General features: G+C 42.9%; 2 protein-coding genes across 20 annotated transcripts in view; one reads left to right on the top strand and one right to left on the bottom strand.

Annotated features, from left to right (window-relative positions):
- CCDC146 (coiled-coil domain containing 146) overlaps positions 1 to 14893 on the top strand; it is a 115789-nt gene extending 100896 nt beyond the window's left edge. For all 9 annotated transcript variants that reach the window (XM_072791427.1, XM_072791431.1, XM_072791428.1 and 6 more), the window contains 8 exons: positions 945 to 1033; positions 1131 to 1295; positions 2695 to 2919; positions 4693 to 4921; positions 9544 to 9672; positions 10199 to 10336; positions 12814 to 13062; positions 14356 to 14893. In XM_072791427.1, coding sequence (XP_072647528.1) covers positions 945 to 1033; positions 1131 to 1295; positions 2695 to 2919; positions 4693 to 4921; positions 9544 to 9672; positions 10199 to 10336; positions 12814 to 13062; positions 14356 to 14559 — 1428 coding nt within the window. In that variant the 3' untranslated portion in view covers positions 14560 to 14893. The remainder of the gene's footprint in view (positions 1 to 944; positions 1034 to 1130; positions 1296 to 2694; positions 2920 to 4692; positions 4922 to 9543; positions 9673 to 10198; positions 10337 to 12813; positions 13063 to 14355) is intronic.
- GSAP (gamma-secretase activating protein) overlaps positions 14893 to 18798 on the bottom strand; it is an 85858-nt gene continuing 81952 nt past the window's right edge. For 9 of the 11 annotated variants that reach the window (XR_012014153.1, XR_012014154.1, XM_072791433.1 and 6 more), the window contains 3 exons: positions 18292 to 18393; positions 18021 to 18120; positions 14893 to 17609 (listed from right to left, as the gene is read on the bottom strand). Coding sequence is in view for 7 of the 11 variants with exons in the window: in XM_072791433.1 (XP_072647534.1) it covers positions 17518 to 17609; positions 18021 to 18120; positions 18292 to 18393 (294 nt within the window). In the remaining 4 variants the exon portion in view is untranslated. Of the gene's footprint in view, positions 17610 to 18020; positions 18121 to 18291; positions 18394 to 18798 lie in introns of those variants that run through there. The other 2 variants (XR_012014150.1, XR_012014152.1) reach the window with 1 other exon arrangement.

Below are 18798 nucleotides of genomic sequence, written 5' to 3'. Positions count from 1 at the left end.
TAAAAGAGAATTCCTGAATTTAGCATGGGACCCAGATGTTGGCTGTTTCCGAGGGCAAACTTTGTTTTTTTTTTTTTTTTTTTTAAGATTTTATTTATTTATTCATGAGAGACACAGAGAGGGAGAGAGAGAGAGAGGCAGAGACACAGGCAGAGGGAGAAGCAGGCTCCATGCAGGAAGCCTGATGCGGGATTTGATTCTGGGACTCCAGGATCAGGCCCTGGGCTGAAGGCAGGTGCTAAACCACTGAGCCACCCAGGGATCCCGCAAACTTTGTTCTGAGCCAAGCATTTACACGGGGTAGCATTTCTTCTTGGAAAAGCACCTTAAAATCATGGCCTTGGGGGTGCTGGGTGGCTCAGTGGTTGATCACCTGCCTTTGTCTCAGGTCGTGATCCCAGGGTCCTGGGATCGAGTCCCACATCGGGCTTCCTGCAGGGAGCCTATTTCTCCCCCTGTCTGTGTTCCTGCCTCTCTCTCTCTGTGTCTCATGAATAAATAAATAAATAAATTCTTTTTTTTTTTTAATCACGCCTTCGGCCTCTCACAAAATATCACAATAGCATCTGTCAAAACTAACTACAAATCCCCTCTCCTCAGCTATCCTCCACAGACTCCTCACTTACCCAGCCCGTCTGTGCCATCCACACTCATTCCTAGGCTCTCTCAAAAGTTCCCCAAACTTTTCCTCAAAGCCAACCTGTAGAGGCTCTTTTCTTTCCCTTTTTCTTGTTCTTTCTTGTCCTTAATTCAGTTCAGCTGGGCAGACAGCTTCCAGATCTCTCCCTTACAGTTTCCCCTCAACTGTACAACTCAGCTGGCTAAGACTGACTTCTCCTCCTTACTGGACAGGAATGAGCTAGGGTGAAGCTGGAGTGTCCATATGTTGATGGTGGTGGGCTTTTCTTTCTTTTTTAATTTCACACTTAATTTTCATATTTCAGCAAAGATATACCAACATTGTTAAGGAGATCAAAACAAAGGATCTTGAAATCAGGATACACAAGAAGAAAAAACGTGAAATTCATCGCAGGTAAAAGAATTACATGATGATCTATCTTGTTAGGTGGGGAAAAAATGGATTTTATTTCACAAGTTTCAAAAAAAAAAAAACCCTCATGTTTCCACAGACTCAAAGAGTTTGCTAAATTGTATGACACTATTCGAAATGAAAGAAACAAATTTGTTAACTTACTTCACAAAGCTCACCAGAAAGTAAATGAGATAAAAGAAAGGCATAAAATGTTGTTAAACGAACTGGAAATTTTAAGAAATAGTGCAGTTACTCAAGAAAGGTAAGTGTAATAATAACTATTGTCTTTTCAAAAGTTTCTCTTCTGATTCATTGAACTCTAAAATACCTGGGAATAGTAAAGTAGAAGATATTCATATAACAAAGCTGGAAGAGCCCTTGCTCAAAGATGCTTTACAAATGACGCTCTAAGCATCTGAATGCGATTCTGTATGCTTCCACGTTGGATAGCCATATTTTTAAGTGAATAAAAAACCATGTTTGTATACTGTTTTAATTTACTGAATTAGAAAGAAAAGCACAAATCTGATCACTTTGCATTTAAAGTTGGAAGACAATCAAATATTTATTAACCAGCACCCCCTGGATATAGATTTGAAGCATCTACTGTGCTTGTAGGAGGCCGTACAGCAGAGTGGTTAAGAGAGATAGCTTTCTAGACTCAAATCCCAGCCCCGCAGCTGACTGGCTGCATGCCCTTGGGCAAGCTAACTTACCTCTCTGGGCTCGCTTTTCTTATCAATAAACATAGTCCTTATTTGGGGCATCTGGGTGGCTCAGTCCGTTAAAAGTCTAACTTTGGCTCAGGTCGTGACCTCAGGATTCTGAGCCCTGCATGGGACTCCAAGCTCTGCACTCGGCAGGGAGTCTGCTTGACCCTCTCCCTCTCCCCTTGCTCGTGCTCTCTCTCTCAAATAAATTACTGCAGTAGCCCCTCTTATCTACGAGGGATACATTCAAGACCCCCAGTGGCTGCCTGAAGCCACAGATACTACTGAACCCTAAATATTCTATGGGGTTTTCCCCCTACACATACATACCTATGATAAAATTTAACCTATAAATCAGGCATAGTAAGAGGTTAATAATAACTACTAATAAAGTAGAACAATTATAGCAATATACAGTTAACTCTTGAACAACACACGGGTCACAGGGGGCCAATCCCTGTAGAGCACTTAACTACTAATAACCTACTGCTGACCAGGCACCAGTTGATTAGCAAATATTTGGCGTATTATATGTATTATATGCTGTATTCTTACAATAAAGTAGGCTAGAGAAGAGAAAATGTTAAGATGATCATAAAAAAAGAGAAATACGTTTACAGCACTGTGCCGTATTTGTCCCAAAAAATCACATTATAGGTGGACCCACGCAGTTCAAACCTGCGTCGCTCAAGGGTCAGCCGTACTGGAATTCGTTATGTCAATGTGGTCTCTCTTCCTGTCCCTCAAAGTATCTTCACGTACTGTACTCACCCTTCTTGGGGTGCTGGGAGGTGACAAACGCCCAGGTCCCCGCGTGGACTACGTACTACTCCTGTCGTTCCGAGGGACAGACTACAGCCCCAGAGACTTTGATACTTTCTGAAGTCTTCATTATTTTTAAAGTAATCAAAGGAAACGATCATCTTCCCCGTTTTCCCATTATTTTTAAAGGAAGCTCCAAAATTCCATGCTGAAACATGCCAACAATGTTACCATCCGTGAAAGCATGCAAAATGATGTGCACAAAATTGTAGCAAAACTCCAGGAAATGAAAGAGAAGAAGGAAGCCCAGCTGAATAACATCGACAGGCTGGCCAGTATGATCACCACCGTCGAAGAGGAGATGGTGCAGCTGCGCAAGAAGTATGAAAAAGCTGTTCAGCGTCGAAATGAAAGGTAAAAGCCAGGAATCTGGGGGATCCCTGGGTGGCTCAGCGGTTTAGCGCCTGCCTTTGGCCCAGGGCATCATCCTGGAGTCCTGGGATCGAGTCCCACGTCGGGCTCCCGGTAGGAAGCCTGCTACTCCCTCCTCCTGTATCTCTGCCTCTCTGCCTCTCTCTCTATCATGAATAAATAAATCTTAAAAAAAACAAAAAAAAAACAAAAAAAAAAAAAACAGGAACATCATGTGAGCAATGAAACCCAGAGATCCCATTTAGGCAGGTTGCCTGCCCCTTTTCCTCTCTAGACTTGATGGTGGGTAGTGGGGGGCATTTGACGTTTTGGGTTCACTCGCCTCTTGTGGGGGTGCAGGGGGGGGTGAGCTGCGTGTGTGGCCTGAAAATAAGAAGTTGTTCTTTTAAGAGAGAGACAGGCAAGAGTAGGCTTTAGGTGGGTGTAGGTGGCTCACTCAAAGATCAGGGGTCTTCCCCAAGCTACCTTCAGGCTGCCCCTGATACCAGCAAGTTATTTCAGTATAATCGACATAAATAAGTCTTCGGATCTTGTAACCACCTTTGTGACAGGTTTGGTCCTAGTATGATATTTGTCAAGTCATTCTCCCAACTCGCTTTCTCAGCAGGTAAGACTCTTCGAAGAGCATTATTTTTTGCAGGCTACGGTTATGTTACTCACAGTGACTGCTGTAGCGGGGTTCCCAAGCTGCCTGAGCTATGGGGAGCTCTAAGTGAGATTGTAGGGATTGCTTCTGGCCTCATCGTGGCTTGACTGTGGGCTGCTCCACGTGAAGCCACATTCTAAGCATTGGACCCTACAAGCACAGAAAGGTGGTAAATCATTGCTGCTGGCTTCTGTTGTCAGGAGAAATGAGAGGATCCCCAGAAGAGCCACTAAAATGGCAGATGAAATATAATAATCTTAACATTAAGATTAAGCAAATCCAATTATGTGTCCACACACTATAAAGGAAGAGAGAGAGAAAGAGATAAAAGCAACTAAAGATGAATTCTGGGATAATGGCTATGCAGAGTGTGGGAAGAGCTTCAGGGTGCGAAGGACACTACTTTTTCAAACTACTGGCAGGTGTTTTCTCTGAGAGAGAGGGGAAAAAAGTGCTCTTATTTGGCTCTCGGCACAAAACAAATTATTTAGGCAGTATGTTTCCCAGGCCCTGGTCAGACCTGTAGGGCTGGAATTGGAAAATTCTTACTTTGTTTCTTTCCCACATTCTCCTCACATGGAGGGGTCTTTCCCCTGGCGTGATTACAAAGGACAGAGCTTTGCCTGTTTAGGGGGAAATCTGCATCAAAAATATTCAACTTAAAAAAAAAAAAAAAAAAAAAACCCTAATAGGCCTGGCAAGTTCCATAGAATCACTGCAGAAACACATTCCCTGGCCCCCTGCCTGGGTACTTCTGGCCAGACCTCGGTTGGCAAGCCTGGCCCAAGAAGCGGGTCTGCAGAAAATCAGATTATGGGGTCACTTCATTCATGCATGGGGAATGACATTTTTTTCCCACCCTCAGAAAGCCTTTGGGACTTGCAGAGATACTGTGACCAGCCAACTGCATGATCAGCTCAGAGCAGAGACACTAAACAACCCTCCCTCTCGTATCCCCAGGAAAACTTAAAGTGTTTAACTAGAGAGCAGACAGTAAATATCTATTGTCTTCTGGAATTCCGTAATGTTGATGTTTTGTGCCCAAATCCAGAGGGAATTACCATAAGTCTCAACTTCCTCTTAGCCTCTGCCTCTCCTTTTGGCCATAGTGGTGTTCAGCTGATACAGCGAGAAGAGGAGGTGTGCATCTTTTATGAAAAAATAAATATCCAAGAGAAGATGAAACTAAATGGAGAAATTGAAATACATGTCCTGGAAGAAAAGATCCGATTCCTGAAACTGAAGATTGCTGAGAAACAAAGACAAATTCACGTGACCCAGAAATTATTGCCAACCAAGAGGGCCCTGGATGCTGACTTAGCAGTGCTGCAAATTCAGGTGGGGGAAACATTCATCAGACGCTTCCTGGGGCCATTTGCCTCCCCTCACTTTATTGGTTTGAAGATCATATCAAGTTCTTACATGTAAACTGAGCCAGGCCCTTCCTGGTACCTGTACAAACCCATGAGTTACGTGTCTTCTTTAAAACTGCCTCTGCTCCAGGGCACCTGGGTGACTCAGTCGGTTGAGCGTCATACTCTTGATTTGGGCTCAAGTTATGATTTCAAGGTCATGAGGTCAAGCCCCACTAGGGCTCTGTGCTCAGTGGGGAGTCTACCTGAGATTCTTTCTCTCCCTCTGCCCCTCCCCCCCAGCTTGCTCTCTCTAAAATAGATAAATTAAAAAAAAAATTCTGCTGCTCCAGGTGGAATTTATGTTTCAGGAATGCAGGCTACAGATGGTTCCCCATGAAGCATTTTCTGCCTTCCTTGGAATTTAAGCCCTCCCGAATCTCAGCACTAGCTTCCTTATACCTCAAAACTTAATGAGTCCAGGCCTTCACTGCCACCAGCATAACTATGTTTTTCATGCTTGCTAGAAAGATCTTGGAGACCATCTCATTCTCTCATTTTTAGAACTCCTAACCTTAGAAGCCGAGATTGCTATTTGTTAATTAGCAATCACATATAATTACACTCCTTATTAATCCCTGTAGTTTCCCTGCCATTGAATAGCCCGGTCTCTGACACAGTCTTTTTAAATGTAGAATAAAGCCAAACAATTTAAACATGAAATAATAATATATAATAATATACATACACATATACATAAAAAATTATGAACATAAAACTACTTTCTTCACATGTAATTGTTTTTTTCTTAATGAAAATAGAAGAAAAAAATTAAATAAAGATTTGTGTCTTACACTTTTTTCCATTGACTCAACGTAGCAGGAACAAATTTTAACCTAGTGTGTTTTCTAAAATGTCAGATTTGTTTTCAGTTTTTTTTCCTGATGATAAAATTAAAACATGTTCAGTTAATGAAGTTTTGAAAAAATACAAGCATTTAAAAAAATAAAATTCTATTCCTGTGATACAATCACTATTAAAATTATCAAAAATCTGGCAGAGATCCTTCTGGTCTTTTTCAAGATATATAAGTAAACGGTTTTCATTAGCTCATGTGTAGACAGTTTTGAGTCCTGGTTTTGTTTTTTGGGGTTTTTTTTTTTTCCATTTAATCTGTCATGGGATTTACATGACTATGGAACCAGATAACGGGTCCACTTTCATATTTTTATGCCATTTGAGTGTGTAAATGCTTTATCAGTGATGGGATCTTTCATTGTGCATAAATGTACCAAGGTTCTAATTCCAGTGTGTGTTTGTTTTTTAAGATTTTATTTACCTATTCATGAGAGACACACAAAGAGAGAGAGAGAGAGGTAGAGACACAGGCAGAGGGAGAAGCAGGCCCCATGCATGGAGCCTGATGTGGGACTCGATCCTGGGGCTCCAGGATTAGGCCCTGGGCTGAAGGCTACACTAAACCGCTGAGCCACCCGGGCTGCCCCATGTATGTTTGTTTTTAGTCATAAGTTCTCCTAATCACTTCTTTCATAAGTGTAGCCTGATGTGGATGGGTTGGCTGGCACTCCCAGGAGTCCCTCAGGTCTCCAAGGTCACCTCCCCAGGATTCCTGTGGGTCTGACTCCTACTACCAATGAGTGGTTCATATGAAGGATAGCCCCCCCCCCCCCCGCCACTGGCACACACACTTTCTGGTTCACTTCTATGCCCCATCAATGCAGATTCAGGACCAGCTCCTTCTTCAGCCTACCTGCACAGAACCATTCATGCAAGACCTTAGTGAACTGATTGACGATTTGGGGCAACAGCATGATGGGGTACATTATAGAAATGTGAAGAACCTCAAATTCAGTATCAGATACCCATACCCGCAGAGCCCTACGGGCAGCCACCCCATCACTGCTAACAGTGTCCACGTGTGTTGGCCCATGCAGCACCCTAGCCTGGCTCCATTTCACCTGCTTGCCTTTCCACCTTTCATCCTCTTCTCTCCGCAGCCCCACCACCCCACAGTGTCCCCCAGGCACTCCACACTTGTCTCGATTTTATAGAATAATTTGTCTCTCTCCAGCTCCTTCCCAAAACAGAGCCTCAGGGCCATCTGTGCCCATACTACACTATCAAGATGCCCAGCAGATCAAAAGGACTCTAAATTCATTAAGATCCACAAGAGAAAACTTCTCTCCCTGTTGTACAGGCACTTTGTGTGTGTTCATTGCAAATCAGGGCTTCCAGTCAATGGATAAAATTCATTGTTCTTAAAACATATGCACTTGGCATTTCATTATACAAAACCAGGTATCTGGTGTGAAATATGAGCTTAGTTGACCCAAGAGGAAACTACTGAAGCGTTTATGTCTGATCTGAGCCTTTTCCATTCTCACTGCGTACGAATTGAGACATATGGACTAGGGATTAGCATCAGTTACCTGTCCTGCCAGAGTCAGTTCTAAGCTTAAGAACTGTTGAAATTTCCTATCAGGGCACCTGGCTGGCTCCGTGGTTGAGCATCTGCCTTCAGCCCAGGGCGTGATCCCAGGGTCCTGGGATCAAGTCCCACATCGGTCTCCCCGCAGGGAGCCTGCTTCCCCCTCTGCCTATGAACTGCTTCTCTCTGTGTCTGTCATGAATAAATAAATAAATAAATCTCAAAAAAAAAAAAAGAAAAAGAAAAAAAAGTTTCCTATTAGTCTTCAAGCTGCACTTACTTGTCTACTCAGCACAAATCACATGGGCCCTTTGAAGGACATGATGTAAAATTTGCCTTAGGCAAATCATTTTTGTACCCTGCCTTGCCGTGTTGGAGCCCTGTCACATCCTGTTATTTGTTACAGCTGCAGTGTCTTGTGTTTTTTTCCCCAAAGTCTTCCCAGTTTTTGCATCATTTCCAGAATTCCCTTAAGGTTTGCATTTCCTCAGTTGTTTGAAACAATTTTTAATTGTCTCACAATGTAATCCAAGGATGATCATGAGTCACATTTTCCTGGTGCCTATAATAATAGCTCCTTTTTAGGGATCTTGGAAATTACGTGAACTATTTTAGGACACCGCACTATTTTATATAGAAAAAGTAAACATGAGGATTAAGGAGGGCACTTGTTCAACTGAGTGGTGTATGTAAGTGTTGAATCACCAAATTCTACACCTGAAACTAATATTGCACTGTGCGTTAACTAACTGGAATTTAAATAAAATTAAAAAAAAAAAAAGAAAAAGTATATAGTTTTTCCTCAACGACCCATAGGGAAATAAGGCCAATCAAGGTACTATTTTGATAAGCAAGCACCATATTTTTGTTCCTTATTTTATTTCCTAATTAAGAAACGAAAATGTGAAGCATTGTTAATAATAAATGGCATAATTATGTATTTACGCTTGGTTATGTATATATGTATACTTTAACTCCATATTGAGGGCAACTAAGGAATGTTGAGAGAGAGGGATAAAAGAGGAAAAAAATAATTATATCACCATTTAAAATTCTTTTTGTGAGGGGGAGGAGGTGAATACATGAATTAAAAATTAAATTCTACTCCCATCACCCTAGAATATGTTGTAAAGTACTCAAGATGCGTTATCTCATTTAGTGAATCAACTGCATTAGATTAGGCCTTATCTTCTCATTTGACAGTTGAAGCGACTAAGGTTTGTTTTTTTTCTTTTAAGATTTTATATATTTCTTTGAGAGAGGAGCATGTGCATGAGCAGGAGGAGGGGCAGAGGGAGAGGCACAGGCTCCCTGCTGAGTAGGAAGCCCCATGTGGACCTGTGACCATGACCTGAGCTGAAGGCAGGACCCTGTGACCATGACCTGAGCTGAAGGCAGACACTTAACCGACTGAGCCACCTATGACAACTAAGGTTTAGAGATGATAAATGATTTGCCTAAGATTCTACAGGTTTTCTGTAAAAAAGTTGAAAGTGATGACTCTTGGTTTTCACTGCATTCCACATCTCTCCCCATGAAGTGAGGCTGAGTGTGACTGCCCCTCCTGCTTGGGAGTTAGCGTATTTCTTCACCTACCGCCAAAGTCTCATTGATTCAACCAATATAGTTGATCTGTGAAACACTACCTTGGTTGGTTAGCAAAAAAATATAAATAGTTCAGCAGTTCCTTGCAGACCGTACACCAGATTGACCCAATAATTGAGAACTTTGTTCTTCTGGAAGCCATTAAACCTATTCCAACAAAGAGTTTTAAGCTGGAGTCTAGTGTGTCACCGGCCTTGTACGTTGTCTACTTTGGCCTCCGTAACAACCTAAAATAAAGAGGTCAGGTCAGTACAGTCTGAGCGCTGCAACCACACAGCATCCCACCGGCAGAACACGGAGGGCTGGTGGTAAAATCAGCTTTTTCTCTGATGACCCAGATCTCGGCCTTGCTGCGGAGAGCAGTCCCGGGCATCATCTTCACGGGACACGGCGCTCGACCCCGGGTCCCCGCGGCTGGGATGGTGACAGTCCTCCTCTTTCACCTTGCCCCAGACTGATCCTACCGAAAGATTTTAAAGACCTTGGGCTATGTAATTTTAAAATTTACTGAGCAGGAGAGTTGGTTTTGAAGTTAATGTTTCTTGTTTAAATAGTTTTCACAGTGCACAGAGAGAATAAAGGACCTGGAGAAACAATTTATAAATCCTGACGGTGAGAACAGAATCCGCTTCATTCCAGGGAAGGATATGACCCAAGAAGAAATGATAAAAAAACTAGATTCGGTAAGTGGTCTTCCTCAGAATGGTGTCCGTCAGCGCCCAGCTACGTGTGGTGCTGTGCCAGCTTCTGCAGACAGACTTGTCCCTCATCCCTCACTGTCCTAGCCACTAATCCAGTCCTTTCCTTGTAATTCTGTAGCTAAACCTAAGCTTGTTTCTAGTGTTTGCTAAAAAGAAGTAAAACCTGAGTGGTTTCAAGATGCCCAGTTTTGTCTCAGAGCCCAAAGGACAGTTTTGGCATCTTCAGTGGATGAAATTTGAGGAGTGGCAACATGGAAGCTGGCTGGCCCTGAGAGGGACATCCTCTACCAGGGGAGGAAGACCTCCCAAAGCTATCCGGAGGTGGGGGGGGGGGGGTGGGCAAGGGAAGTCTTGACCTAGGCCAGTGCTAAAGACTTTCCTGGAGCCATCTTGGCAACTGTATAAAAGCAATCTGTCCCCATTAAGGGGGAGAAACAGTGCTCTAATTAAGAGAGATTTTGACTTGCATGACTTTTTTCCTTTTTATTGAAATTGTTTTCAACTGTAGCTGGAACTACAGCTGGCCCAGAAGGAGGAGAAGTTACTGGAGAAGGACTTTATCTATGAACAGGTGTCTCGGCTCACAGACAGGCTCTGCAGCAAAACTCAGGCCTACAAGCAGGACACGCTGCTCTTAGCCAAAAAGGTCTGCCCTGCCTTGTCCCTTATCCTATACCCCTCTCATTTCCCGCCGACTGCGTTATTCATTGACAGAAGCACTGGAGAGATTAGACTTTACGACTAGAGAAACAAAGATGTAAAATTTAAAATGTAAAGGTGAATCTTAAAAAATTGTCCAGAGTCAGTTTCAATCTTGCTCCCTGAGTGGATTCACTTTTTACTGGGCAGACTTAAGCTTTTCGATGACAGTTTACAAGTTTCACATATTCAAAATATGGAAATTGTCACCCTTATATTTCATGTGCCAAGTTGAATCCTCTCTAGTTCCTTGTGATCGGAAGGCCTCACTTAGCCAGCAGGTGGCATGGAAGGGGCCCCAATCCAGAACCCAGCCAGAACTCAGAAACGGCCAGGGACCATGACAAGAGAACAGCAATCACACGACACCCATGCCTAATAGTCTTGGGGGGCAGCCACTGCCGGGGCCCCACTAGCAAGGCGACACCTTGAATGTGGAGCTTCCCAATTTCAGACGTTTAAAATCTGAGGCCTGCTACTTTAGAGCGACCCGTCAGGCTGGTGCTAGAGCGGGGCAGTCGGCAGGAGGGAGCTCGGGGAGGCAGGGGAGGCAGGGGAGGCAGGGCCTCCGCACAGGGCCGTCCGGGTCCCCTGCTCGCTGGGCCTCCTGGCCCCTTGGAGCATCCCGCCGTGACGGCATGGGGATTTTAATTTCCCTAAAGCTGGTGTGCACTAAGCTCAAGAAAAAAAACAATCTGTTGAATGAATGAACAGTCAGTCCCATTCCAGAAACACTTGGGTGCACTAAAGAAACAAAATCATTATAAATCTCAAGGCTCCTTTGCCGTTTTCCCTTGGCTTTTACCCGGCTGCTCTGAGGACTTCCACTAGCACACTGAGCCCCCAGTCCCACGGCTCCTGCACAGGTCACAACTTTACTCCAGAAATAGGAGATGTTAAGACTTCTTTAGTCTCATGAACTTGCCTGAATCAGCATTTCTCTAATTTTCTCTAAATGTTGTTTCTCTAAATGTTGCCTTCCTTCCTTTTGCAAAATGAACTTCCCTCTCTTTAGGGGAAGTCCTTCGTTTTCACCCAGGGCTGGCTGGTCAACAGAGTCTGGAAGTCAACCGAAAGGCTAGAGAAATGTGAATGGTGGCGACTGCTACCTGGGAGGCTTCCGTCAGAGGAGTCCTAGCCTAGTGGTTGATCTCCCCTGCCTTTCCCCACCTTTGGTGTTCTCTCCCTGTTTTGTTTTTGTTTTTTCATTCAACATTATGACCTCTTCACAGTAGGCAGAACTAGGGGTAGAATGGTTCAGATCCCAGGTCCGGGACGTAGCAATACTAGCGAGTGACCTTGAGAAGGACACAGAGAGGATTTTAATGACCAAGTCTTCTAATCTGTGACAGGGATGTGACATTAGCTTAAGTTGTTTTAAGCATTCACTAGGTAAGAAGTGGCCTAGCCCCTTGTGGGGACTCAACAAGAATGCAGATCTCCAGGCTCTCATCTTTCCTAGAAGCAAATGGCTTCTCAGTGTACCCTGGCTCAAAAGGCTGGAGGATTAAGATAGAATTCGTTAATTCCTTCATTCAACAAATATTGTTTTAATCGTGCTATGTTCTACTTAGCCTGATCTTTTAAGTCTTTGATGATAACCACCTGATGTGAAATGGTAAACATACGTGTAGAACAAGGAACATTTCATTTCAAATGACTGACCAGATTTTCCCCGGTTCAGTTCATGCTTGCTCATGACCTAATAAAGATACATCCCAGGAATTATGATCAATAGTGCAACCACAATGAGGTACGATATTTTCCATTAAAAATCACTTCAGATGCGGGACCTCTGCATAGGTGATGAGTTTTTTTTTTTTTTTAAGATTTTATTTATTTATTCATGAGACACAGAGAGAGAGGCAGGGACACAGGCAGAGGGAGAAGCAGGCTCCACACAGGAAGCCCTATGTGGGACTCAATCCCGGGTCTCCAGGACCAGGCCCTGGGCCGAAGGTGGTGCTAAACCACTGAGCCACCTGGGCTGCCCAATGATGATGAGTATTTTTTAAGTATAGTTTTTGTTCTACCAGATTTTTTTCCGCTGGATAAGTGACAAATTAAAAACATGGCAATCTTAGGCCAGAACTTAGACATCAAAAATATCCTGTCCTTTTCTTCTTCTCACCTCTTAAAAATAAAGGGACTATTCCCCTCAATGTTACCTATCCACTTGGAACTCCATAGCTCAATGAACAGATGTGTTTTTCTCCTTACTTACACAGCCAGGGAATTGGGCTCAATCTCTGAGATCTCTCCTAGTTCTTATTTTCTCTGAATTCCCACTTAGGCTCTCCCTCCTTCAGGCAAGAATGCCCCCCCCCCCCCCACACCTCACCATTCTAGACAGCTCTCAGCCTGCCATTTTCTTGACTCTTCATGGAATATATATAGTCTAAGCTTTGGGCTCTTTCATTCTAGATGAATGGCTACCGGAAGAAGATCAAAGATGCTACGGAACAGATGATGGCTCTTGTTGCTGAGCTGTCCATGAAGCAAGCTCTGGCCATTGAACTCCAAAAGGAAGTCAGGGAGAAAGAAGACTTCATTTTCTCTTGCAATTCCAGGATAGAAAAGGGCCTGCCACTCAATAAAGACATCGAGACAGAATGGTTGAAGATATTCCGAGATGAAGAAATGTATGCCTTGGCCGTCGCTGAGAAGTCTCGGGTAAGCTTGGTCTTCTGTGTTGCATTTGTAAAGTGTGCTAGGAAGGGCTGTGTTCTGGGATTTGGGTCCTCCCAAAATGTATGAAAAATGTCCCACTCTACCACACACTTAGTTCTGACGATCATTAGAAAGGAGTTCTAAGAGAGGATGTAGACAGGGCAAAATAATACTCCAAAGTGCATGATATTCTCCAGAAAACGCTCACCGAGCGCCAAGTCCCAGCGCACAGCCCTTCATCGTGGCCTGTGTGGCTGAACACCATGGACTCCCGTTGGCAGGACAGCGGCCAGGCTGGCACTGGTTCTGTCCAACGGTCTTCAGTCTCTGTCCTTGCTTGCGTCCCTCCTCAGCCCACATCTGGCTACTGGGGCCACTGGAGCACATTGTGAGGCCTCCAGCCTCTTCTGCTTCGTGTGCGTCATAGGCCTCAAGGTCACAGCTTCTTCTCCTGCCACGGGCCCCCGTGTAGGCCTAACACAGACTGCCCCTGCCCTTCAGGGGCCCAGTCCTGCCCACCCCATGACATTCTTACAATGGAATTAGGCATCTTCCTAAGAAGACCACATCCTGGGAACCTACGGCTCACTCTCAGACCGTCAAGTAGATACCCCCCCAAAGGATCGCTCTTCACCCCTAACCCAAGAAAACATGCTTTCCAAATATGTGCTAGGAATACCTGAAAGTAGGGTCGGGTTTATAATTTCCACAGTGCCTGAGGCTGTGTTTTTGAGGGCATTCCGATTTTACCTGTCCCCACTGTCATTTACCTGTCTCCATTGCTTAGAGTGCTTTTTAACGCTAGAAGAAATTCCTCTATTCTCCAGAAGCACAGGCACAATTCTGAGGACCTGGAGGTTCAAAGCAAGCTGCTCACCACTTCTCTCCTCTGGTTCTACTTTATCCTTATTTCCTCCTTTGTAACATTTGCTCACCGATGACTTACTCCAGCCTTTTTCAAAAATATGGAAATAATTAGTGCTTGATGAAAGATATTGAAGTTGAAATACAGTGAATTTAGGACCCACCAGCCAGTCTATGATAAACCCAATTCCAGGAACAGAGTGATGCATGAGCAACAAGGGTCATGCCGATGAGACACAGTGTGTGGTGTGTGTGTGTGTGTGTGTGTGTGTGTTTAGTGACTCCACCCTCATACCCTCCCATCCCTGGGGGAAAATACCAGCCAGCACAGCCTAAGGCTGCTCAGATGCAGCTGTGTCTGCTGGGCCCTAAGGATGAAGGGATTTCATTACTGTTTTCAGGAAACTAAAAAGGAAAAATCATTCTTTGCAGGAGTTCTTGGTATCAGACAACCGCCAACTCCCCAACGGTGTTTACACAACTGCAGAGCCACGTCCAAATGCCTACATCCCAGAGGCAGAGGCCGCTCTTCCTTTGCCAAAACCGTATGGCGCTTTGGCTCCTTTCAAGCCCAGTGAACAAGGGGCCAATATGAGGCACATAAGGAAACCTGTTCCAAAGCCGATTGAAATCTGAGCATGTGAACCAATCTGGGCTTCCAAAGGAAACACTTCAGCCACGCTTCCTCAGATGCACAGCTGGAAAGTATCAGCAGAATAGCTCTAAATTACAGACAAATATGGCATCCCAGTCAACCAACAATGGCAAACAGCATGGGTTCCTTTTACACTCATCAGCTACTATATTTTACACGATATTAAGTAAGACATAGAATTTTCCTACAACTATGTCAAAGCATATATCTGTATTGTTCATTTTTTCTTTTTTCACTCTATATATTGACTTTCAAAACTATATAGTAGTCCAAGTGCTATAAAAATGCAAGAAAAATAAATCAATTTTTACTGAATTGGCAGAGTGGTTTTTGTTTATTGAAGAAAAAAAGCAAACACTATTCAATATACTCCCTTGAAAGAGAAAGATAAAATGTTTGAAAAGGAATGTATCCCAAGTATCACGGGGGTTATAATTCACTTTGTTAAATAGATGCATTTGAAGTTCATGTTGGTAATGTAAATCAAATAAAAAGCCGTGTGGAAGCTTGTCCTTTTTACAGTTACATCGTGATAATTCTTTTTACAAGAATCCTTTAGCTGCAAAAATAATTATGCCCTAATTTATCTTTCTTCTAAATCTAGATTTTTCACATTATATACAAACAAGCCTGTGATTAAGTTCTGATTCCAGATTTTTAAAAATTGCAATGAAAACACAGCTTTGCATGTGGCAGAGCTGAAAATGAGGCCAGTTCCACTTATTTCATTACTCTGGTTTTATTGCATTTCACCCAAGTACATTTTCCTAATTCTGTTTTTATATTTTCTCATCTATGAAAATACACAAGATTTGAAAACTGATTTTACTTCATTAATATTTCAAACCATACTTCAAACTGGTGTCAGGTATGGATTTTGTGTCATAATTCTGGAAATGAAAAATACTACATTCCTTATTTTTCTTCTTTCTCTAAATGGAAACAAAATCTTTTCCAAGCCCCCATCCTACCAGAATGGAATTTAATCTCATTCTCAGCCTACAAATCAGTCCTGAATCTAATCTAATTTGGTGGTTTTATATAAGGCTTTATAAAGCAAAGTGCCTATGATAATACTGTGTGGTCAACACAAAGAAATACTGCACACTTAGAGCTCCTATGTTGTAGGAATTATTAATTGCATTAGTAATCAAAAAAATATACCTGTAGGAACAACTTAAGAATGGAAATACAATTTTTTGACACAAAGGGATGGACGTTTAAATATTATAGCATGTGCTACTGGTTCAGAAGGGGAAGCTGTCACTGTGTGTGGGAATAGCCAGGGATCACGGTCAGAGATGGACTTATCTGGCCCTTAAACATAAATAAGATTTTAATAAGTGGGGAGGGGATTCCAGGTGAGGGAAGTAGCCTAAAGCAAGGCTTGGAAGAAAAAGGTGCTCAGGGCCCAGAGAACTGGCCTGGCTGAAACAGCGTGTTCATGTTGGGGGAGTGTGTAAGGCTGGGATTTAGGAAACACTGAGTGTCAAGGAGTTGGCATCTTATCCGGAAATGAATGGCTATGAGCAGAGTGGTGGCAGGACCAGTATCAACGTGAGTCCGATGACTCAGACTTCAGAAAGACACCGAAACAACTCCAAGTATGAAAGGGTAGGGAGGGGAAAATAATGATCTTCCAAGAGAAAGAGTCTAACATGCTGACAGGACTTCAGGATTTGGGGTCTCTGTGACGACTAAATATTTGACCAAAAAGGGAAATTCATAGGAGAGGGCAATTTTTGGAACACAAGTATGATTTTAGAAAAGAAGCTGAATTATTTTACCAGCTAGTGATATTTATAATCATTACAATTTCACAAGTTCACTGTAAGAAACAGTGTAAAGATAGAAAAGCAAAGGGCCTGGCTGACCCCAGGCAAGCAACTATTGTTATTGGTCAGAATTAAGTCATTATAAAAGAGAGAGAAAGGGCACCTGGGTGGCTCAGTGGGATAAGCATCTGCCTTCAGCTCAGGTCATGATCCCGGGGTCCTGGGATGGAGCCCCATCAGGCTCCCTGCTCAGCGGGGAGTCTGCTTCTCCTTCTCCCTCTGCCCCTCCCCCCTGCTTGTGTGCTCTTTCTCTTCTCTCTCAAATAAATAAAATCTTTAAAAAAGAGAGAAAAAAAGAGAAGAAAAAAAAAAAAAAACTAGGAGAATTAGTTAGATGTCCTGGGGGCCTCTGAGGGAACATGCTCATGAACTCATGATTTCTGGCTGGAATAAAAAGGCAAGGTTCATAAACCAAGAGTCAGGCTAGAACCTTCAGTGTTCTTTTTTTTTTTTTTTTTTTTTTAATGACAAGATATTACCGAATCAAACTTTTATAAATACAAAAAACTTTAACATATTAAATAAAGTTCCATCTGAACCATCACAAAGACAAAGCCCACTCTCAGAACTGTATGTACACGCTGCTGTATGTTACAAAGCATTCCACACTGGAAATAGCAGAGTTGACCTGGTCCAAATTCAGTTCTTTAGAAAGCATCCTCTTTCCAAATACAGTTCTTATGTAACATTTCATTTTTCTACTTGTCGTACGTTATCTTCTGCGACACATCTCGTTTTTGTTTTTCTAAGCACTGTTCCCTGCATTTTTTAAAGCACATTTTATTTCAGAGTGCAATACAAACTAGCTGTTGGCCTATGAAATCATTAGGAAGATAAGCCACTGGGTCCTCACTGAGACAGTCCATGCTTCTTAGACTGTTTTGTCACTCCTCTACACTTGACTGCTTGTCTGCTCTTCTAAACTGGGATGAGGTACAGCAGTTTAGTTCTCTCTGAACAAGTACCAAACTGAAATTCAGATGGTTCAACAATGTATTCTGATTTTGGTTACCAATTTTAAATATTGGTAAAGGAGTCTCAACAGAAGTCAAGGTGATGAGCAAGATTAAAATACTGGAAGCTGATATAATTGCATTTTCTCTTTTATAAGCCTAAAAGCATTGTGGTGTGTTTCAGAGCTGCTTCCTCCACAAATTTTGCATCCACGTTGTCATGTCCTTCAAAAGCATACAGAGCTGGAAGAAATAAGGAGAAAAGAGTTACTATGTAGCCATGGTAAAACATTGGGCCTACAGCTCATTGAAATCGTAATTATTTTATATTTGAGTAAAACACATGACTCTGAAATGTGTTGTTAAAATTTATTATACGTAAGCCCCAAGAAAGGTCATTCACATCAACCAAATGGCTTTTGAGCCTCTTCAACCCTCTTCAACCCTTCAACCCTAATCACCCCTCATGGGTGATTATTCCTTTGGTAATTTACTCCAGGAACTAAACTGTATGTTACTGATTAAAACCCGCTGCAGTAAGGGCTACTTATGAGTAAGGCGTATTCTGGAAAGAAAGGGGTACGCAGAAGCGAATCGGGACTGATGTGTCAAGAGAAAAGCAGGAGAGCCCTGAGGACAGATGAGTGCAATTACCTTGATTGGAAGATTCTATATCTGTCAGTATTTCAATGAAGTAGTTCAGAGGCAGAAACTCCACACTGCCTGGTGACTTGTCAATCATAGAACTCTGAGGCTAAAAGGGAAACCACTTCTGGTATTAGCGGACTCTCCAAAACAAGCACAAACTTTAAAAAGGGGTGGTGGTGGTGGTGGTAAGCACTACAATTGCTGACTGTGGCTATGTTGAAATGGGCAAATAGGATCCATACAACATCTGGTGGGCTGTGCTTGCCCACAGACTCACCTGTTTCTTATAGTTCAGCAGCAGTTGCTTCACATGGTTCCGCGAAATGATGTTAGAACTCATAGGATGATCCCAAAGTCGACAGATCTTCTGACCAATATGCTGTTAAGCAAATTGAAAAATACGTAGAGGGGGATTTTTAGGGCAGTGAAAATACTCTGTGTGATAATATAATGATGGACCCACTCACTGCATTATACGTTTGTCCAAATTCATAGAATGAACACCACCGGGAGTGAACCCTAATGTTAACTGCGGACTTTGGGTGATTGTGATGCGTCAGCGCAGGTTTATCAGTTGTAACAAATGGACCGCTCTGGTGGGGGATGTTGGTAACGGGGGAGGCTATGCATGTGTAGGGGCAGAGGGTGTACTGGGAATCTCTGGACCTTGCACTCAATTTTCCTGTGTATCTAAAACTAAAAAAACTAAGTCAAGAATAACAATAAAAGAATGGAAAAAATATAGAGAGGAGAATGTAGCTTATACTGGCATCAAGTATGTGTA

This window comes from Canis lupus, chromosome 21 (assembly GCF_048164855.1).
Source record: "Canis lupus baileyi chromosome 21, mCanLup2.hap1, whole genome shotgun sequence".
Taxonomy (NCBI): Eukaryota; Metazoa; Chordata; class Mammalia; order Carnivora; family Canidae; genus Canis; species Canis lupus.
Note: the sequence above shows the minus strand (reverse complement) of the source record. Positions and strands in the feature narration are given on the sequence as shown.